The sequence below is a fragment of the Sciurus vulgaris genome, assembly GCF_902686455.1.
Source record: "Sciurus vulgaris genome assembly, chromosome: 17".
Classification (NCBI taxonomy): domain Eukaryota; kingdom Metazoa; phylum Chordata; class Mammalia; order Rodentia; family Sciuridae; genus Sciurus; species Sciurus vulgaris.
This window is the reverse complement of record NC_136478.1, coordinates 37,052,299-37,076,133: the sequence shown is the minus strand read 5'-3', so window position 1 is coordinate 37,076,133 and position 23,835 is coordinate 37,052,299. Positions and strand designations below refer to the sequence as shown.

General features: G+C 35.5%; 1 protein-coding gene across 1 annotated transcript in view; it reads right to left on the bottom strand.

Annotated features, from left to right (window-relative positions):
• Nucleotides 1–3,118: 3,118 nt before the first annotated feature.
• The window catches only part of LOC306647994 (UPF0547 protein C16orf87-like), a 37,460-nt gene continuing 16,743 nt past the window's right edge, over nt 3,119–23,835 (bottom strand). The window contains exons 2-3 of the mRNA XM_079117668.1: nt 10,052–10,148; nt 3,119–3,480 (exon numbers count right to left, since the gene is read on the bottom strand). Of these exons, the coding sequence (XP_078973794.1) occupies nt 3,314–3,480; nt 10,052–10,148 (264 nt within the window). The 3' untranslated portion in view covers nt 3,119–3,313. The remainder of the gene's footprint in view (nt 3,481–10,051; nt 10,149–23,835) is intronic.

Sequence of the window (23,835 nt, the reverse complement as noted above, 5' to 3'; positions counted from 1 at the left end):
CAACATTTAGGATTTACTATAAATTTCAAATATTATGCATATCAAAGTTTCCATAAACTATAGAAATCAAAACCTACTTGTTTAAGTTATTGTTCATTAGATTTTTAATTATTTGCTTTGGAATATAATCCTTACACTGACACCAATACAAGTTTTCTACTAAGTGAATGAATTTGCCTTTACATTTATTCATTCATTTAACAAATATTGAATAAGTATATAGTATGTGCTGGACAGTGTGTTCTTGATAAGGATATGATCCTATAAACAAAATAAAGTCGCTGTGCTGTGAATATTATAATCTAGTGAGAAAAGATAGACAAAAACACATAATTATTAGGACAAGAATTATGAAGAAAGCATATCTAGGCTTTAGGGCAGGACCAAACTTGCGGTGGCTAAAGGAAATCAGTGAAGACTTCCTTGAGGAAATTTGCAATGATGGGTAGTTAATGAGATGTAGAGGGATACCAAATATTCAGACAGAAGAGTAAAAGGAAGTGAGAGAAGTCTCTGTGGCTGCAGCACCAACAGAAAGAGGACAAGAGAACCGACCATGCTGAGGTTGGGTGCTGAAAAAATTCACTTTTCACTAGCTTTTGATGTTTCATTAGCTTTTGATGTTATTACTGTGCTCAAGATCTTGCATGTACAACACTGCTAACGGGGCTATAGTTGTTCTAGTCTCACAAAATCCAATTAGACTAGGCAGGAACTTTAATAACAGGGATTAAATACTTGATGAAACAAAATGGCTATTAAATGCCACTTTTTTATTCTCTTTTGCAATTAGGACTCAAGATACTGCAGGGAGAAGGCAGAAACCCTTGTCTTCACTCCTTATTTTGACATTTGAAACAAATTTTCCATCAAGGACTCTTTTTAAAGCATTTCTTTTTTTGGGAAAGTAGACTGAGAACATTGGGATAAGTCTACACAGATATAAATTTTCTCCTTTGTCTTGGAAATCCAACATAACAAATTGAAGAATTATAAATTTAAATCCCTACTCTTCAAGGCAATGGAGAGCGTTATCACAATAATGAAAATCTAGTCATTTTGTGTTGATTCTGTTCACATGTACCCTCCATACTCTTAAAACGGAAGTCTACAATAAAAATTTTTTTTTTTAAAAGTCAAAGACAAAGGCATAAGAAGCCTCCACACTGCCCTGACAGCTTTTCTTTTCCTCCTACAGGGCTAATAAAGCACTGGGTAGGAACATTCATTGGAGAAAAGCCACACAGTCTAAGAAACTCAAGGGTCCATCACTCCTTCAGAGCTGGGTAACTCTAGTTTGTCCAAGCCAGGCATCAGCCTTCACTGGGCACTGAACACAGTCAACTGGCCTTCCCTGGTTGCCAGCGGGGCCTCTTGAAGTCCCACACCTTACTTCACCTCCATTGTTTTTTCTTTCATATTACTAAATACTGGGATAGTGTAATATCCTATATCTGCTTCTTTTTCTGTCTCATGTTTCACTGCTTCTGTTTTGGGTTTCCTACCTATCCATAAACCACTATATTGAACTGGATAAGGACATCCACTGATGTTTTTAGACCAAAGCCTGCCCCCCTGCTCTGCAGTTTAAGAGGTAAAGGGGAAAGACGGATGGCCATAAAACAACAAATGCCATCTACTCTAAAGAAACTAAGTAACTATATAACATCACATTTTTTCACATTGGCCAAGCTACTTTTGTGCTCTGTGACCACTAAGCCTCAACCTTATGATTATTTGAAATAAAGTCCTTCCCACACTTCTGGTCTCAGCTCTGTACCCTACTGCCCTGATGTAACAGAGGCTTAATTCTCTTGGCAGCAAGGCAGAGTCCATCAAAACAATGGATAGTCTTTGATAAACCCAAGGATGAAGTAGTAAATGGGCAGGTGACTATCAGAGCACCAGCCAAGTAGGTAAATTAGACTGTAAGCAGTCTAGGCTCTGCTCACCAAAGCTTGTGTCACTACGTGGGACTGATTCAACCCAAAAGAAGTGAAACTTTTGCTTTTTAATTTGCACTAAAGTATCTGTGGTTCTTACAGTCAGTTTTACTTTAGGCGATCTTCATTTCACCTCTCCCTCCATTGCCTCCCTCCAGGTAAAACCCATTCCAGATGTCCTTCCCTCACCCTTTAGGCTTCCTGACTCTCCTCTCTCATGGAAGAGAAGACTTCAGCAGGTTGTTGAGGGAGAGGCAGAAAGACCAATTCAGATTCTTTAAATCTCTAGGTGCCAAAAAGAGTAAACAATCTAGATAGCCATGTCTCCACTGTGTGAATGGCTTTCACTGTTAGTAATAAGATTTTCAATTCTTCAAAAAATGTTGTATGAGAGTCTGGGGATCTGCATAGGCTTTTCATCTCCCTGGATCCCTTTTCACACCCAGATCTTTCCATGGTTGACTCCTAACTATCTGTTGCACATATACAATCAAAGTTGACCCACATTCCTCCCATGAAGAATCCCAAAAACTCAACAGCAAATCTTAATTTTCTAGCATCTCAGGTATCTTTCAGTCTTCATGTTCTGCCACAGGCTGGAAAGGTATCAGGCTGAAGTACATGAAAGTGCCTTTTTGTATGTCAAAATGAAATGTTCTACTTTGAGAGAAATACTTTAGTCTGAATGTGTGATATGTGTGTGTATGTGCATACACACATGCTAGGGCTCAAACCCAGGGACTGAACATGCAAAGCAAATGTTCTTATCATTGAGTTATACCCCCAACAAAAATAAATATTCAACCAAAATATGGATCCTTAGCATTAACTGTTGTCACCAAGCGATTAGTATTACCCAAATGATAAATTTCTCAAAATAATGTCTTAAAATATTAAATGACATATACCACGTTCATAAAATTCAGCATTGTTAAAATTTATTTAAATCCTCTGAAAATATCTACTGAGTAAAAATGAATGTGACACAATTACTCAACCCAATTCTGTTAACTTTACTATGGTGGGTTGTGCTGTCTGTGGCTGAATGCTGTCCCAGAAGAGTACAGATCCAAGTCTGTTAGCCAAATGCAGAATGCTTCTTCTAGATCAATTTTTATGCATATTTTCAACTTCTTCACAATACAATGCTAATTAGATTTACCCAGCTTAAAGAAGCAGACCATCATAGTTACCGAATTTTTTTGTTGTTGTTGCAATGATGGCTTTAACAAATGTTTGGAAACTTCACCAACATCCAATCACTGATAAGATCACTTTCAACTGCCTAGTATCCATTTTTTCATCAAAGCTGATGATCCTCTCCAAAATAGGTCTCTGCACTTTCAAATTTTAACCATCTCAGCCTGTGATCATCCATCAATTGGTGTGGTACCTACCCACTTGTCCAATTTTTTCACCTTCCCTATTGCAGCCAGGTGACAAGCAACTGTCATAGCAGAAACTCCTAAGTCTGCAGCAAGGTCTCGAATTGCTGTTTTGGGGTTAGCCTCCACCAGGGCTCTAAGCTGATCTTCATCTAAAACAGATATGGGTCTCCCTCGAGGCTCGTTTTTCAGACTCAGATCCCCAGAATGAAATTTTTCAAACCACCAACGGATGGTCCTTTCACTAACAGAGCCTTCTCCAAAGATAGAATTGATGTTCCTACTTGCCTTGGCTGCACTATGTCTGTCCTAGTTTCAATTCATATAAAAAAAAATTCACATATCTTTCAAAGATATGGTATTTTTCACTTCTGTGGAGAAAATAAACCATACAACTCAATCAAAGAAAACTGAAGAATACAGTACTATTATAAATACTAAAGAACACATGTAAAAATAGACCTGATACCAACTTTACCAATTTTGGTAAAGTTTCAACTGATCAAACATCAGCAATTTCACTTGGAGGATACAACTTTTTGTCATTGTATTCAGCTGCTATCAGTTCATATTAGATGGTTATTTCTTTTAAGCCTTTTGGCTTTCTCTGACATGAATATAATTTCCCATAATTTTATAATCATCTACCATAGAAGAAAATGCTTTCAAACTAAAAGTTGTGCTTTTAAATCCAAAAACTCAGTGCCTACCAAACAATTGTTTTTAGTATTAGGGATCTAATACTCAGATCAATTTAAAAGTTCCAGGGAAAAAAATCTCCCACAGTGCATTGATAAAAATGCCTATTTCTTATGCTTTTTGAAAAAAAGTCATTTTTACATCTCCCTCTCCCCCATTTAAGTCTGAATGACTGCTACTTCACAACATTTTTATGTTCTCTAAATCTTTATGTAGAATTTATTGTCTTTAACCTACCTCTCTATTTGACGTTTTTGGGCTTAGTTCTTAATTTTGGTATAGATGAATAAAAGTAGTATTTTAGGGGAATGAAAGAATGAATTGCCCAAGTTCACATTTTCCCCCAGCAGGCACATATGGCACTAGAATTCAATGTTTAGGGTGTTTTGGAAAACTACAACCATAATAAACTCATTCCCCAAGTCCACCAAAGGATTTTTTAAAGTATAAAGTGATTCAGCAGAATTTAAATCTGGTCAACATTTGAGTTGAGAGGAATCCTGGGGTAGGATGAAAGAATGTTTACTTTTCAGCAGCTTTAATCCCAGCCCCTTATAAGTACATAACCCTTCATGGCAACTTTTCTGTCTCCAAGATGGAGAAGTAGATAAAGGAAAGATTTTGTCTCACTTAAACTCCAGAGTAAACTTTGAAATAAACTGATAATCTGTTATTACTAAGGCAGGGGGGAAAAAAAAATCTGACCTCAACCATAGTATATTGTTATTAAAAACAAACAAAAAATATATATATTGCAACTGTAAGAAAAGTAGGGAAGTGAACAACTTTAGTCTTCAATATAAGGAAAGCAAGTACCCTGTTGTTACTGAATAGAACAAAAGTAGGGGAACAAAATTTTCCAAAATATAGCTTTAACTAATACAAGATGCTACCTCTCCCACTCCAAACAAACACACTAGTTAAGATAAAAACAAAAAGCAAAACTTCGTATCCCAAATATACATAAAATAGTGGATCTGAAACAGGGATTATTTAAACAAATATGCTTAAAATGTTCAAAGGGAAAACTCTGACTTCATTAGGCAAAACCAGCCACTGTTAAAAAAATTCAAATCTCACTGTATACTTAGTTGTCATGTCTCTTTAGTCTCATCCAATCCATGACAATTTCTCAGTTTTTTCTTTTTCTTTTCCATTTTTGAGTGCTGGGATTGAACCCAGTAGAATGCTCCCACTGCATTACATCCTCAGTTCTTTTTATTTTTATTTGAGACAAAGTCTTACTATGTTGCCAAGGCTTGTCTCAAACTTGTGATCCTCCTACCTCAGTATCCCAAGTAGCTGGAGTTACAGGCTTGCACCACTGTATTTAGGCTTTTTCTTATCTGATGACTCTGACTGAGTCTTCTGAAGAGTTATTTTGCCAATTGTATCTCATTTGGGTTTGGCCGATATTTACTAATGACTGGCATGGAGGCTATGCATTTTTGGCAAGAATGTACAAACATGCAGTAAACTTTTCAGTGCCTCACATCATAAGGTCCATGTTATCAATATGTCTTATTGTGATAATGACTTTGATTATTTGGTTAAATTAATTTTTGTCAGATGTCATCACTATAAAGTTACTCTTTCCTTTTGTGGTTAATGAAAATCTTGAGGGAGATACTTGAACATCACATAATTTTGTTTCTCCTCAAATTTTCACCCACTAATTTTATGATTCTTCAGTGAATCCTATTTGCACATATTAATGTGTTCAGTTAATGCTGATTTCCTATTTCCTGTATTCCTTCTACATTTATTAATTGGAATTCTCCTATAAGGAAGAACTGTTCATTCAATCACATTTATATATTTATGTAAGCAAGGATAGACTTATGGATATTTACTTTATTCTGTGGATTATGATCCAATGGTAACTTTATTTATTAAGGTGGGGGGTACTGGGGATTGAATTCAGGGGCACTAGACCACTGAGCCACATCCCCAACATGATTATGTATTTTATTTACAGACAGGGTCTCACTGAGTTGCTTAGAGCCTCATGGTTGCGGAGGCTGGCTTTGAACTCACAATCCTCCTGTCTCAGCCTCCCAAACCACTGGAATTACAGGTGTGCACCACCACTGACAGTAAACATTATTTATTTTGCTCAGGTTGTTCCAACTTTGGATGTTATTCTTTCCACAATATCCCCCCTGAAATGTTTTCTTTTTTAATACATGTATTTTTTAGTTGTAGGTGCACCCATTACCTTTATTTTATTTTTATGTGGCACTGAGGATCGAACCCAGGGCCTCACATGTGCCCAGGGCCTCACGAGTGCAAGGTGGGCTCTCTACCACTGAGCCACAACCCAAGCCCCCTGAAATGTTTTGTTTTTTTTAAAGCATTTCATTATTTTCAAGCAGCACTTCAAAATATTTCAGCTTTCCCTAGGATTTTCCCTGTCTCAGTCCTAGAATTGACCACTTCCCCAAAGAGCTCTGGTTCCTTTTATTGGAGAATTGTGTTTAGAAAAATAAGTCTGCTCAGGTCACTGAGAGGCAAGAAAACTCTTGAGCTCAGGAAGCCAGCCTGGGCAACATAGTTGGGACCTCTGTCTCAAAAAAAAAAGAAAAAGAGCAGACAGACTGACCTGGATGCTCGGATTCTTCATTACTACTGGGGTGTTAATTAATGCTTCTAGTCCCTCTCAGTGGACAGTTAAGAAATACATGTATCATATGTACAGACTATCTCAGATTCCAGTCCAATATAGTTTACTTTAGCTACCCTTTTCATTATTTGTGAGAAACACAGTTCTTATCTAAAATATATTCACCCTGTGCAATTTTAGTACACAAATAGTTTCAGACTCTCTAATTCATACCCTTATGAGAAATATATTTGCTGACTATTTTAAAGTGCTTATTTATATTAGTATTAAATATTATTTATAATAATTTAATAACATTATTAAATATTACCTATTTATTGAGTCTCTGGGTTCAATCCCCAGTACAGAAAAAAGGGAAATAACACATGTTGGGATATGAAAAAATTGGAACTGTCATATATTACTTGCAGGATTATAAAATGGTACATTTACATTTACAGTTTGATGGCCTCCTCAAAAAGTCTGAACATAGAATACCATATGACCAAGCAATTCCTCTCCAACTGTATATATAAAAAGAATTGAAAGCAGGGACTCAAACAGAAATTTGCATACTGATGTTCACAGCAGCAGAAGCATTCACAATGTGTATAGACAACAGAATATTATTTGGCCATTAAAAAATGAAATTCTGATGTATGCTACAGTAGCTGGACCTTAGGAACAAAATGCATAGTGAATAAGCCAGACACAGACAAATATTGTATGATTCCACTTATGTTAAGTTCCTAGAGTAGACAAATTCAGAGAAAGAAGAACAGAGATTACCAGGGGAAAGGGGAGACTGTGTACAGGGTACAGAAATTATGCTGAGAATGATGAAAAAGCTTTGAGTATAAACAGTGGTGATGGGTACAAAACAATAAAAATGTATTCAATGTCATGGAATTATACACTTAGAAATGGTTAAAAGGATAAAATACTATAACTATATTACCACAATAAGAAAAAAGAAGAAAAAGAAAAGGTCTACTTTTGCCTTAGTGATTTCTCATATGTAGCTTTCCACAGAAATTTGGGTCTAATCCTGTACTTTGCAGGGGGTGTGTACTGGGGATTTAACCCAGGGGCACTTAACTACTGAGCCACATCCTTAGAACTTTTTATTTTTTATACTGAGACAGGGTCTTACTAAGTGACTAAGGTTAGTCTTGAACTTACAATTCTGCCTCAGCCTCCTCAGAATCTCAGTCTCTGAGATTACAGGCATGTGCCACCACACCTCGTTAATTCTGTCCTTTTCAGTCTTTTCCTCTATTTGTCTATATGCCAACACCACAACATTTTTATTTAGTACTTCATACAGTATTTAAATGACTGGCAGAACTGGTCAGTTCTCATGATTTTCTTAAGTATCTTCCTGACTTTTTTTTTTAATACTTTTACTGAGATATAATTCATCCACTTAAAGTATAAAATTCAACAGTTTTTAGTATATTCCACAAGGATGAAAATCTGTATTTTTTACAGAAAGATTTCCAGAGTTATGGTGTATTTTACATAAGCTCTGTACTCACTGGCAGTTATTTCCTATTCACCCTCACCCCTTTCCCAGAACCCTAAGCCTAATTTCTATAAATTTGTAATTTTTATAAATTTGCCTATGTGGACATTTCATATAATTGGACAACATATAATTGAACAGTACAAGTTCTTTTATAATTGGCTTTTTCATATAGCTTGTTAAGTGTCATCCATGTTGTACTTACTTTATTTTTATTGTCAAGAGTGTTCGATCATATGGATGTAGTTTGATTATTATCAGTTGATGGATATGTGAGATATTCCCCATTATGGGGCTATTTATGAGTAAAGCTGCTAATGAACAATGGTGTACAAGTACATGTTAAGAGTCTCCGCTTTCAATTCTTCTGAGTATATACCTACAAGAAAATAGCTATATAACATGGTAACTCAATGGTTAAATTTTTGAAGAACTGCCTGACTCTTTCAAAATGTCTGATCTATTCCACATTTCCCCCAATATATATAGGGTGCCAATTCTTCTACATTCTTACCAACATGTCACTTTATGTCTTTTTTATTACTGCAGTACTAACAGGTATGAAGTATATTATCATGGTTCTGATCTGCACATTCTAAGGACTAATATGCAGCCACTTTTTGTGGGGGAGGGCAGGGGGTACCAGGGATTGAACTCAAGGGCACTCAACCACTGAGCCATATCCCCAGCCCTATTTTGTATTTTATTTAGATACAGGGACTCACTGAGCTACTTAGCACCTCATGATTGCTGATGCTGGCTTTGAACTCACGATCCTCCTGTCTCAGCCTCCTGAGCTGCTGGAATTACAGGCATGTGGCACTGCACCCGGCCCTAAGGACTAATATGTTGAATCTTCTCATAAACTTTTTAATATCTTCTTTGGATAAATTTATTTTCCCATTTTTTCAGTTGGGTTTTTTTCTCATTTTACTATTGAGATGTAAGAGTTCTTTATATATTTTGGATGCAAGTCTCAGATAAGTAATTTGCAAATATTATTTTTTCCATCTTGTGGCTCATCTTTTCACTTTCAAGGATAGTATTGTTTGGAATATAAAGTTTCATTTTGGTGATTTTTTTTTTTTTTTTCTTTTTTGGTACTGGGGTACTGGGGCTTGAACTCAGGGGTGCTTTATCACAGAGCTACATTCCCAAGCTCTTTTTTTAAATTTTTCATTTGGAAACAGGGTCTCACTAAGTTACTCAGGGTCTCACTAAATTGCTGAGGTAACTGAACTTGTAATCCTCCTGCCTCAGCCTCCAAGTTGCTGGGATTCCAGGTGTGAGTCACCATAATCATTTAAAGCTTTAAATTTTGATGCAGTCCAACTTATCTATTTTTCCTTTTGTCACCTGCACTTTTGGTGTCATATTAAGAAACCACTGTCTAACCCAAGGTGACAAAGATTTGCTGCTAGGATTTCTCTTGAAGAGTACTATTATTTTAGCTCCTAACTTTAGGTCTATGGTATTTTCTTTTTATGATCTATTTAGAGTTTATTTTTGAGCATTGTCTGAGGTAGAGGCCTAATACCTTTTTTTCACATGTAGATATCCATCATGTGTCCCAACACCATCTGCTGTAAATACTATTCTTTCCCATTTAAGTTCCTTGGCAAATTGGAATTTCTCATTAAAATTCTTTATAAGCTTAAAAAATAAAATTCCTTACAAGCTTTATCAGCATTGTGAGAGAGTTAATACTTAAACCGGATAAAAAACAAACCAATGTCATAAACTGACTTATTGTATCTAACAAAAAGCAATAATATGTCCATAGACTAATATTTTAACCTTGCTAGCAAAAATAAACTTTTAACTCACAAAAATTAATCTTAAATTTATATAACTGAAATGAAAAAAAAGTGGAAAGGTGGTAAACTCTCACAATTACCTGTAAAAGGTGATGATTTCTCTGAGTGTTTTATTTTTAGAAGTTTCCTATTAATAAATATGTAACCACAGGGACAAGATTTACATGCAACAGGAACCTAGAAAGGGGGAAAAAAAGGAAAAAATTTTTACTATTTTGCTATTCATTAAATTTCTCAAGTGTTTACTATGTAGTCTCTTCAACTAAATAATATTACAGGTAGAAATCACATTTATATTTAAACTCCATTTCTTCATAAAAAATATTTGAGATGGGGCTGGGGAGACAGCTCAATGGTAGAGCACATGCTTATTAGCATTCTAGAGACCCTGGGTTCAATCCACAGCACACTAAATAAATAAATAAATAAATAATAAATATCATATCCTTTTTTTGCTTCCCATTTTCCTATTCCTAATCCTCTGAGTTTCATACACATAGCAAATGTTTAATAATGCTAACATTAGTGGCCAGATGAAAACTGTGAAGCACAACATTATTTTCCCATTAGTCTGAGAAGAGTCAAAAAATGGATTAGACTAGAAGATGACTAGATAAAAAATTATCACAGTAATCCATGAATGAGAGGTTGTTGACCTGTTCTGTAATGATAGCAGAAACTATTTAAAAAAGAGAAAGAAAGATAAAATTTGATGGAACTTTCAAAGTATGGAAAGGGAAAAGACTTAAAAAAACACAGATTAATTACTGATGATAAAGCAGAAACAAGTGAAAATGAGCCTGAGTTCAAGCATAACAGAAGCAAAGGATTATTTATTAGTTTGGAGGAAAGGAATAAGGAAACTACAAAAAATGCTTCTCCAAGTCTCTGCTCTAGGAAAGATCTAGAACAAATCCCATAAAATCTGCAGATTTTAGTTTCTTTTCTAAAGTTCTATTCTATCAGAAGCAGTTTGATTTTTAGAAATGAAATTATTTATTCTATTATTTAACAGCCTTATTAAGATATACTGAACATACAGTAAACTACACATATTTAAAATACACAGTTTGGTAAATTTAGGCATATGTCTGTACCTGTGAAACCATCACCTCAAGCAAGATAGGGAACACAGCAAGTATTCACAAGTTTTCTCACATCCTGAAATCATTCCCTCCTGCCTCTCTTTAACTCCCATTCTACCATCCTCAGACAAGTATTAACCTGTCATTATAGATTAGTTTAAATGTTCCAGTTTTACCTAAATGAAAACAAGTTCATATTGTTTTGTTGTTGTTCAGCTTCTTTCATTCAGCATAGTTATTCTGAGATTTGTCCATGTTGTTGTCCATATAACAAGTTCCTTTTTTTTTAATTACTGAAAAGAATTCTATCAAAAGATTATGGTCCATTTATCCCTGTACATTTGGACTGTTTCCACTTTAGGGCTACTACAAATAAAGCTTCTATGAACATTAACATACACGTTTATGTGCAGACACGAGTGGTGTTGTTCTGGTGGGTTTTTATGGTTTTGGGGTTTTTTTGTTTTTGATAAATTAGCTAAAAGTAGAATGGTTGGATCATATGGTAAGCAAATGTTTAAAATTTTAAGAAACTGTCAAACTTTTTTAAAATAGTTGTACTATTCTACATTCTCATCAGCAGTGTTTGAGTGTTCCAATTCCTACACAACCTTAACAATACTTGGATGTCTGGTCTTTTCAATTTACCCAATAGAGAGTAGTAAGATATCTTCATGGTATTTGCAGTCCCCTAATGATTAAGATGTTCAGCATCTTTTCATGTGCTTATCTGCCACTATCAACTTTGGTGAAGTTATCTATGCAAACATTTGCCCATTTTTTAATTAGAATGTTTATTTCCTTATTATTAAGTTTTGAGATATTTACTTATTTGTACTGGGTATTGAACCCAGAGGCACTTAGCCACTGAGCCACAACCCCAGCCCTTTTGACCTTTTATTTTGAGATAGGATCTCACTAAGTGCTTAGGGTCTTCTAAATTGCTGAAGCTAGCCTTAACTTGTGATTCTTCTGCTTCAGCCTCCCAAATCACTAGGATTACAGGAATGCAACACCAGCCCTGGCTGAGATTCCTTTACATATTCCTGCTACAAGTCCTCTATAAGATATCTGCTTTGCAAAAGTTTCCCCCAGTTTATGTCTTCTGTTCATTCTCTTATGAGTGAAGTTTTAATTTTGAAGAACTCCCAATTTACCATTTTTTCCTTTTAAAGCTCATACTTTTGGGGTCATAACTAAGAAATATTTGCCTACTAACTTTCAGACACAAAAAAGTTTACTATTTTTTAGAAGTTTTACAGTTTGTAAGTTTTTCAGTTAGGCCTATAGTCCATTATTTGAATATGACAAGAATCAAAATTCCTTTTTTAAAATATCAAGGTATCTTCTCTAATCATAATGAAATGAAGTTAGTAATCAAGAACAGAAAGAAAACTAGAAAAATAACAAAATTGAACAAACATTCAACATACTCAAATAACCAATGTAGCAAAGAAATCACCATGGAAATTAGAAAATACTTACAAATGAATGAAAATTAAAATTCAACATATTAAAACTATGAAACACAATGAAAGCACTGTTAAAAAGGAAAGTTATACACATCAACATTTATGTTGAAAAAGAAGAAAATCAACAACATACCTTTACAGCATAAGGAACTGGGAAAATAAGAACTAAACCCAAAGTGAGCAGAAGGAAAGAAAGAAAATTAGATCAAGAGTAAATGAAATAGAGGGGCTGGGGATACAGCTCGGTGGTAGAGTTTTTGCCTAGCATGTGTTAGGCACTGGGTTTGATCCTCAGCACCACATAAAAATGAATAAATAAAATAAAGGTCCATCACCAAGTACAACTAAAAAACATTTTTTAAAAAATCTACTTATGGGGCTGGAGTTGTGGCTCAGTGGCAGAGTACTTGCCTAGCACGTGTGAGGTATCGGGTTCGATTCTTAGCACCACATATAAATAAATAAAATGAAGGTCCACTGCCAACTAAAAAAAATTTTTTTTGAATAATCTATTTATGGGGCTGAGGATGTAGCTCAGTGGTAGAATGCTTACCTCACATGTGTGAGGCACTGGGTTCAATCCTCAGCACCACATAAATAAATAAAATAAAGGCATTGTGTCCATCTACAACTAAAAGCAAAAAAAAATTTTTTTCTTAAATCTATTTATTAGGAGCCGGGGTTGAGGCTTAGTGGTAGAGCGCTTGCCTAGCATGTGTGGGGTACTAGGTTCAATTCTCAGCACCACATAAAAATAAATGAATAAACTAAAGGTCTATCAACATCTAAAAATATGTAAATAAATAAAATGTTTAAAAAAGAAATTAATGTCATTTAAAAAAACTACTTATTAGAAAAATAAAATAAAATAAATAAAACCCAAAAACTACAGAGAAAAAAGCAACACTAAAAGCTGATTTCTTCAAAGGTCAACAAAATGGACAAACCCTTAACCAGATTAAGATAAAAAGAGAGATGATTTAAACTACTAAATCAGAAACCAAATTTTTGTAGAATTACTACCAATTCTACAAAAATATGAAAGATTTTAACTATGAACATTATATGCCAAATTGGATAACCTAGATGAAAAGAACAAATCCCCCAACACAAAAAACCTTCCAAGACAGAATCAGGAAAAAAATAGAAAATCTGAGAGAACTTACAACTAGTAAGGTGACTCAATCAGTAATCAAAAATCTGCTAAGAAAGAAAAGCCAGGACCTCATGACTTCATTGGTGAATTCTACCAAACATTTAAAAAACTAATACCAGTCCCCCTCAAACTTTTTCAAAACATGATAAAACAGGCCTTGAGGGGCATAGGCTAAATGAAATAAGGAAGTCACAATAACAAAAACTGATTCCACTATGGTACTTAGAGAAGTCTAATTCATGGAAATGGAAAACAGAATGGTGGTTGCCAGGGGTAATTGGAGAGGGAAATGAGAAGTTACTGTTTAATGAGTATAGAGCTTTAGTTTTGCAAAATGAAGAGTTCTAAAGATGGATGTGGTAGTGGTTAGACAACAGTATGAATATACTTACTAGCCTGAACTTCCAATTTCCAGTCCAGCATATAGGAAGTTTGGGCTGGCACCTCATCCTAATAAAAAGTAAAAAGCCAAACAAACTGAAAAATCAAGAATTCTTCTGAGACTCATCCGTAAGAAAAGTGAGGTCACATTGTCAGTTGTGGTGGTGGGAGCACACGCCTGTGATCCCAGCCACTTGGGAGGCTTGGCAAGTAGATCCCAAGTTCAAGACCAGTATGGGCAACTAAGTGAAACCCTGTATCAAAATTAAAATTTTTAAAAAGGGGCTGGGGATGTAGTTTGGTGGTAAAGGACCCCTGGGTTTAATCATCAGTATCACAAAAGAGAGAGAGAGAGAGAGAGAGAGAGAGAGAGGGGGAGGTAAGGAGGGATGGAGGGAGGGAGGGAGGGAGAGAGATATCAATCACAGAGCAAACTGCTGTCTCCAAAATTGGAAAGCCCAACAGGCAAATACAAAGAATCACAACTGCAGCAGAAACCATGTGCCGAAACCTCCCAGAGCCAAGGTAGGAAAACCTGAACTGTAAATGACGAATTGCTGGAAGCTCAGTGTGGACAAGTCTGAGTGTTGAATACTTCAGGGAAACCTAGTTTAAGGGTCTCTGTGCTTTTATGAGTTTTAGCTCCAGACGCTCCAAGTCCTCCCATTGAATATCCTGCTAAGGAAAGTTTGAAATAGGCCAGAGCATTGCATTCTTCAAAAGGTCTGCCCTCAGAAGATGCGTTTAACCAAAGTTTAACCCACTGGTTGTTAGTTTTGGGTTTGAACTGTTTTTGTTTTGGCAGCAGTGATTAAACCTAGGGGCATTTAACCACTGAGCCACACCCCCAGTCCTTTTTGTATTTTATTTAGAGACAGGGTCTTACTGAGTTGCTTAGGGCCTCACTAAATTGAAGAAGTCAACTGAAAAAAGCTGCATGCTGTATATGACATTCTGAAAAAAAAGCAAAACTATGAAGACAGTAAAAAGATCAATGGTTGCCATGGGCTGAAGGAAAGAGCATTTTGACTGTAGAGACATGACTATATAACACTACAGTGTTGGCTATATGTCATTATAAAATTTGTCCAAATTCATAAAATGTACAACACCAAGAGTGAATCATAATGTATACTCTGGACTTTAGGTGATAATGGTATGTCAAAGTAGTTATTTCAGATTTATCCACTGGTTGGAGTAGTATTGATATGAACAAGGCTATTCTATAACTTTCACTTTTTTTTTTTTTTTAATACTGAGATTGAACCCAGGGGCACTTTACCACTGAACTACATCCCCAGCCATTTTTATTTTTATTTTCAGACAGGGTCTCACAAAATTGCTGAGGCTGGCCTCAAATTTGCAATCCTCCTGCCTCAGCCTCCCCAAGTCGCTGGAATTACAGGCATGTACCACACACCAGGCTCCACTCAATTTTGCTGTGAACCTAAAACAAGTCTTAAAAATGAAGTCCAGTTTTTAAAAATTGGTTAAGATGGTAAATTTATGTTATGTATATCTTAACACAATTAAGAAAAAAAAAACAGGGAGAATTTTGTTTGGGGTTTGTTGGTCTTAACATTTATTAAAAAGAAAAATCCTTTCTCTGTTGTGGTCACCCTGAAGAGATGGATAGACCTCCCAACCAAAATTCAGTTTAGGTACTGACACAGATGACACCACCTTTGTATCAAGAGGATATGAAAAGGTTTTCATAATGAAGGCTCCATACAGGTCCAAAATTGTCTTGACAGAGCAAAAACAGGAGACCTTCTCAATTTTTATTGTGGTTGGAAGGTGTGGCTTAAGCGAGAGTTCCTACATATGAGCAGCAAGGGTCTCGTGTGGTTTGAATATCCTGTAAGTTCTAAAGGAAATAGCACCTGGGCTTTCTTATCAACTTCATCAGATGAGGGACAGAAGGGAAAATAAGTGAAGTTTCAAGGCTGTCAGCAATCAAGCATCAAAAATAGACATGCTGTGGCCACACACAAATGTAATATATGTTTATTTGGGAGGCCAAAGCAGGAGGGGTTCAAGTTAAGAGGCCAGTCTAAGCAACAGAGTGAGGACCTATCTCAAAATAAAATGGGGGAAATAAAAGTCTGGAGATGCAGATGTAGCACAGTGCTTGCCTAGCATGTTTGTGAAACCCTGAGTTCAATCCCCAGTACCGCAATAACAGAGATCAGGTAATTTATTACAATTCACTCCCTAATGTTTACCTGAATGTGAATTTGTTCTAACAAGTCATTATAGTACTATATGAGACCTGCAGAGGAGTTAATACCTGTTTCTAAACAGTGAGGGATAGAGTTGGCCTCAGCTAACAAAATAGTTTTTCAAGAATTTAACCAAGATGGCAAGACCTTATACTATATGTAGGGCAACAACCCACACCCTTTTTGTGAAATCCTTTAAGTAAGTGTGTCAAATCAATCTCTCTGGGGTTAGAGATGTAGCTTATCAATAGGCCTCTTGCCTGGCATGCACAAGACCCTGGGTTCAAGCCCCATTACCACACACAAAAAAAAGACACAAATCAATCTCTTCTGAGGCAGAAAACATCACTGTGATGTCTTATCTGAGCTTCTGGGAAAAACTGGATACTTTTAAGATCTTGCTATAAAGATAGATGTGATGGCAGGGCTAGAGGAGTAAGGACCTTTCAGGTGGCTGGGAAGGTCCTGAAGATGAAAGTAACTGCAGCTAAGAGACTCTTGAAACAGGGACTATCCAAATATGTTAGCAAAACCTATGCAGAGTACTTATGAGTTATACAGTAGAATGAGTCAATAATTTCAATAACATTGGATATGGAGGCCTCAACAAATAGAACTACAGCATTAAGGGGTAGTAATTGGGAGGCACTATTTACTCTTTCCAAGTTTAAAAAGAAAGTAAAATTGAATCATTAGGTGGAAAAGCCATGAAGATAACAATCCTTCTCTAAATGGGTCTTATATACCAAGTTTCAATTCATCACGGCCCTTTTTAAATTTATATTGGGCCATAAAATAAGCAGGGAAGACCTTTAGGGTCTCATTTGCTCAAGTTGGTGTTGAGTGCCATATACTGAAATGCCCCTGGATTCATCTCCCATAATGCATCAAAAAAAAAAAAAAAAGCCCACCAAATTTTGGAATTGTAATTGGGTCAAATCATGGGCCTTTTTCAGTTTTTTGTTTCATTAGTCTCTCTGAAAGTTTAGCTCCATCTCCTCAACTCAAAGTCTGCTGTGTATGTTACTGGTGTTTCCTTTCCCTGTGCCACAACCAGAAATTGTCTCAAGGACATACACAAGGCAATCACAGAACTCTATTTTCCAATTTTCAGGGTCAATATTCTTTCACTGTGTGATGTCCAGTGACTATCATCATTTCAAATATTTTATCTTTTTTTTTTTTTGTGATTGTTTCAAGTGGGGGAAAAAAATTTGGTCTCTGTTATTCTGACTCTACCGAAAATGAAAGTGTTTCTCATTTTTTTCCCTTTAAGAAAATTTTGATTCACATCGCTATGAGAAACACTACAGAGACACCTTATATACTATGTCTAGTTTCCACCAATAGTAACACCTTGCAAAAAGATAGTGTAATAAATATCACAACCAGAATTTCTGGGGGAGGGGGGAGGGGTTGTAGGGAATTGAACCTAGGGCCTTGTGAATGCCTACAACCAGTATATTGATACTGATACAATTCACACTGATTTCCTCCAGATATTTCAAATTCTAATATTTAAATTCCCCACAAGAAAACCTTTTGAATTTAATTTTTTTAAATAAAATATGCCATAGATAGGTATGGCATGTTTGCTTGGTTTTTCATTTACACCTTTGGACTTTTTTTTTTTTTTAATATGCAGTGCTGAAAATCGAACCCAGTTAGGCAAGCGCTCTACCACTGAGCTACAACCCCAGCCCCACATTTTACGCCTTTGTTCAAATCAAATTCAAAGACAATTAACTCAGTGCTTAAAATTCAACATATCAAGAAAATCATATGCCCTATTCAAAACCAGCAGAGACTTTTCTAATTAGAGAAATAATGTACAAATGCTGACATTCAACAAAAGGTTGATTTCCATTAGTTAAAGTGTTTAACATCCCATCTACTGATTTATCACCTCCCACAACAAAACAAACAAAAACAATCACTACTTCCACAAAATTCATTGATGAAAAGAAAGTTTCATGTAAAAACACTTATAAAATAGGTTGAACAAGCTGGATAGCATTAATCCAAGAGTTAATTACAATATAATTTGTATTTTGTGTTGAAGACAATTATTAATGAATTATTCTAATGCTATATTTCCAGGAACTTGAGAAGAAAAAAATTAAAATATTTATTGATAAAATTGTGGAGTATTCATAGGGGAATGAAATTATGGCATTTGCCAGTAAATGGATGGAACTGGAGAATATCATAATAAGTGAAATAAGTCAGTCCCAAAAAACCAAAGATAGAATGTTCTCTTTGATATGTGGATGCTAACCCACAACAAGAGAGGGGAAGATTAGAATTTTACTGGACTAGACAAAGGAGAATAAAGGGAAGGGAGGAGAGATAGGAATAGAAAAGATAGAATGAATCGGACATATTTCTCTATCCTTATTTATGAATACACAACCAATGTAACTACATCATATACAACCACAATTATGCAATCCTAACTGGAACAAGTTATATTTATTCTAAGTATGCATAATAAATCAAAATATACTCTACTGGGCTGGGGCTGTAGCTCAGTGGTTGAGGGCTTGCCTAGCACAAGTGAGGCACTGGGTTCAATCCTCAGCACCACATAAAAAATAAATAAAAAATAAAGCTAAATTCTTAAAAAACAAAAATACACTCTACTGTCATGTGTACCTAGGAAGAAGAAAAAAAGAAACCAACCAGCATGTTTATCTGGCCCAGACTTGCTCCCATTGTTCCCTAAACTGGCTAGGTTTTGGGGGGAACAAAAAAGGGGCATTCGGTAACATTCAGTGTCCTCTCACTAACCCCAGTTGATTTTTCTGACAAATTACTCAACACCGTGCCAGAATATCTGCACTCAATGAATGGCGAACATTTTTATGAAGAGGATGATATTGAGGACCATATCTTCCTTGAACCTTAACTGTCAAAAATATCAAGGCAACATTTGAGTGTTGGTCTTAATGACTATGACAGACTTTACTCTTTGGGTATTTGTCCTTTCCTTTCTTCTAATTAGACATAGATTTACCTAGTCCCAGCATTCCATTAATTCTCTTAACCCTGCCTGCAGTTCCTCAAGTGGCTCGTATAAAAGTTTCTTCACCTGACTCTTTGCTGTTGGCATGCTTACTAATACAGGGCACATGCAATGCATATTTGTAAATTTATTTATGACAGAAAGGTACTGCAATCTCATTTGTTGTATTTGTTCAATTAAGCATAAAAATTATACAACCACAAAATTTTGTGGGGCACTATTGATTACTTGAGCAGTTTATTTTTATATTTTCAAAGTAAAACTGTAAGCAAACTAAGAAAAAAGTCCTTGGGTTGGGGTTGTGGCTCAGTGGTAGAGCGCTTGCCTAGCATGCATGAAGCACTAGGTTCAATCCTCAGCACCACATAAAAATAAATAAATAAAATAAGGAGAAAAAAATTAACATCTTATCCACCTTAAAAAAAGAAAAAGTCCTTGTCTTATTGTTTCCTAGATTTAAAATGGCTTTAAAAAAAAACTATAATTCTTCTAAATCTTTTATTATAAGGAGAACCAAAAATCATTGTTAGTAGACATAAAACTTATCAAATATTCTATGAACATTCTCTGAAATAAAAATTTTAAAAATCTGCTCTAAACAAAAAACAAACAGGAGAAACTTTATGGTAAAAATTAAAACTTTCAAACAAAAATTACTAGATAAGACAAATATCATGTGATTCTACTTCTGTAAGAAAATTCACAGAGACAAAAAGCAAAAGAGAGGTTACCATGGGATTAGGGTGTAGAAAAGTATGAGGAGCCATTATTTAATGGATATAATTTCTCTTTGGGATGATGAAAAAGTTCTGGAAATCCATAGTTATGATGGCTGCACAACACTATGAATGTACATAACACTACTGAATTTATGCTGAAAAACAGCTAAAATGATAAATTTTATGTTATGTATATTTTACCACAATTCTAAAAAATATTAAAAGACTAGTAATTATCTTGAGTAAAATAAACATATCACAAAAACTTGGTAAACTGAGTGGTAAGAAAAACATATGAAACTCCTTGAAAATGAAAAGTATTACAATATTCATCAGGGTCTCAATTTTGGCACTACTGGTATTTTTGTTTTGGGGGATTTGAGGGTTTTATTTTTATTTGGGGGGTTTGGGTTTTTTGTTTTTGTGGTTTTCTTTTTTTGTTTTGCTTTGCTTTGTTTTGTTTTTGGCAGGGCTAGAAATTGAATTAAGGGCCTTGCACACACTGGGCAAGCACTTGACCACTAAGATACATCCCAGTCCTCTATTTAATATCTTAAAGTACAGTTTCATGACCAGACTTAAGTATTAATTAAAAAAAATTTGACCCCTCACCTTTAAAAAAATTAAGAGTCAAGCAGCGGCACACGCCTGTGATCCTAGCAACTTTGGAGGCTGAGGCAGGAGAATTACAAGTTCAAGGCCAGCCTCAGGAACTTAGCAAGATCCTAAGCAACTTAGTGAGACCCTGTCTCAAAATAAAAAAATCAGAAGGGTTGGGGTTGTGGCTCAGTGGTTATAAGTACCCCTGGGTTCAATCTCCAGTAAACCTTCCCACCAAAAATTAGAAAGTATCGATCATAATCAAAAAGCATTTTTACTTTCTTCAGTTTTCTTCAGTTATTTTTACTAAAATGAATACTATGTTCCTTTAACTATTTAAAGAATACAATGTGTTCCAATTTATGTAATATTTGGTATACTCAAAAGAATTATATGTAACATACTGTTAAAAACTCTAGGCAAATTACAAATGTTTACTTACACAAAAAAACAATCAAGGAACTGGGCATCAACCCAAGCCAATAGAGGTTCAGAGAGCTCCACCTGAGCTCATACAGTATAGTGGTACACATCTGTAATCCCAGTAATCTGGGAGGCTTTAGAAGGAGGACTGAAAGTTCCAGGCCAGCCTAGGCAATTTAGCGAGACTCTGTTTAAAAAAAAAAAAAAAAAAAAAAAGAAATGTTTTTAAATAGGGCTGGGGATATGGCTCAGTGGTAAAGTACTTCTGGTTTCAATCCCCAATACCAGGAAAATAAAAAAAAAAAAAAAGAGAGAGGCTTTATCCATCAATGTAAGCAGGCAATATTTACAGACAAAATATAAAGCAACATACAGAAATATCTTGAATAGTTACAGTTCTCAATTGGCCTACTTTGGCTACGAGGCCCAAATGTGGACATGATAAGTCCTGTGTGAGTTATGTAATTAATATATACCAGACACATTTATAATGTCTTTCCACAATGTCAAAATTTACTAAATAACAATCAAATCACAAGCTACATCACCTTCATCCATTTCAACTCACCAAAATACAGATCAGCTGGTGTCATGACCAAAGCAATTACAATTGTTTTATTCCATTCCAATCGTCTTTTAAATATTTTTTAACATTCTTTCTTTTTTTTTTTTTTTTTATGTGATACTGAGGATTGAACTCAGTGCCTCACACAGCTAGGCAAGTACTCTACCACTGAGCCACATTCCCAGTCCCTCCATTCCAATCTTAACTACTATTATCCACAACACTCAAGTCACACATCACACTTTACACAATGATTTAGAAGTTAGAAAACTGCTAAGTTAACAGTAGTCACAGGGTTTCAAGAGGCAGAACTGAGAGCAAAGGGAAAGAGCTGAATACATATGCAAAACAGTCAATGCAGGTGGGTCAAATAAGATTAAGAACCAAAGAACCTGTTGAAGGCACAGGGCCTTTCAGGGTACAAAATTGTTGGAGGCAAGGTTCCTAAAAAATGGTCTGGACAGCAGGCAGTTTTGAAGTGGGCCATGTCAAACAGGAAGACTGAGTAGATCTGAAGACCCAAGGACAGAGTCAAGAGTTTGTGGCCTGTCCATCCCACACCACTAGGTAAGGAGGTGTCTGTCCTTTTATGTGTTTCAGGTAAGGGAACTGCACCATTCAGTGGTCTGGTATATCTGAAAAATTCTAGGCCTGGTTTCTTTGATATGAGTTTGATACGCCCATGCATCCCTGTGCTTCTGATTTAACTCTGCAGGATTTTTTTGTTTTGTTTTGTTTTGTTTTGTTTAGCACAACTAATTTATTATCAGTTTGTGCGTTAGGATCTTGCTATGCAGTTGGATGTTATTCTTTTTGACAAGTTTTCTAAGTCCAATGTCTGGTGGTTACCTATTTGCCCCCACAGGTTACCGAGTCATTGTGCTTTATCACTTGCACCAAAATGGAAAGCTAAGGGCAAACTAATGTCTTACAAAATGGAGTAACTCAGGGCTAGGCACTACTGTTCTATACAATATAGAGTAATTTACAGCAGGACACAGCTTGTCCTCCGTGTGGTCTAATCAATTGGCAGCCTATGACTGGTTGAGACTCAGCAATTTGTCACAAGACTATACACTTAAGTTGGTTGCAGCTTGTTTACAAACTAAAGACAAGGTTAGCTAGGTAGGCCAAATTTAACTAACAATACGCAATGAACTCCTTCCAAATGAAACTGAGACTTTTTTTATGGTACTGAAGATTTAATCCAGAGCCTAGCGCATGCTAGGCAAGTGCTTACCACTGAGCTATATCCCAAGCCCTTTTAAAATTTTTTTTTTTATTATGACACAGGAATGGCCTTGAAAATTATGATCCTCTTGCCTCAATCTCATGAGTAGCTGGGACTACGGGTATGTACTACAGCATCCAGATGAAACTGCTGTGATTATAAGGAGCAGTTCTAGTTGTCCTTGAATTGCCTATAAACCAGCACATTAAAAATAGTTTCCTTTTCATGACAGAGTATTTTATGCCAAGTAAAACATGTTAGTATTTGCAGTGATAAAATGAAGCACTGACTTTATGTTAATATGGTCTGTTGGGTGCAAGTTATAACATTAAGATAGACTGGACACATTCATGTCTTTTCACAATTTCATAATCTGTTGAATAATGATTTCTTTATGTTTGTTATGTAAAGAAACTGAAAGGCATTATCTAACACAAAGATACCTAAGCTTTTATCCAACTAACCAAAACAAATAAAAATATTTGAAATATCAGAATTATTTCTTACAAAGAGATTTATAAGTACTCAAGTCAAATTTTGCTAGAAAAAGCAGGATGTGATGCACATCCTGTAACTCATAAGATTGAGGCAGGAGGATCAAAAATTTGAGACCAACCTTGGCAACTTGGCAAGATCATCTAAAAAATGAAAATAAAATGGGTTGGGGAATGTAGCTCAGTAGAAGAGCATTGCTGGACTCAAAGATGAGTACTATCAAAAAAAAAAAAAAAAAAAAACATAATAAATTTAAAGAACAGAAATAACAAAACCTCACTAAATTCTTTTTTATTCCATACAGTACTTGGTGGCACTAGAACTACCTAAAACTTTTTTCTCTTGTTTAGTCTTTCTTTGATCACATCCCACCACTACCCATAAAACATATTTGTATAAAAATATAGATTTACAACATCAACAAGATGGCTTCCCAAAAAATGCTGCCAGTCTGGGAACTTAGTGTGCCCTGTCTCAAAATAAATAAAAA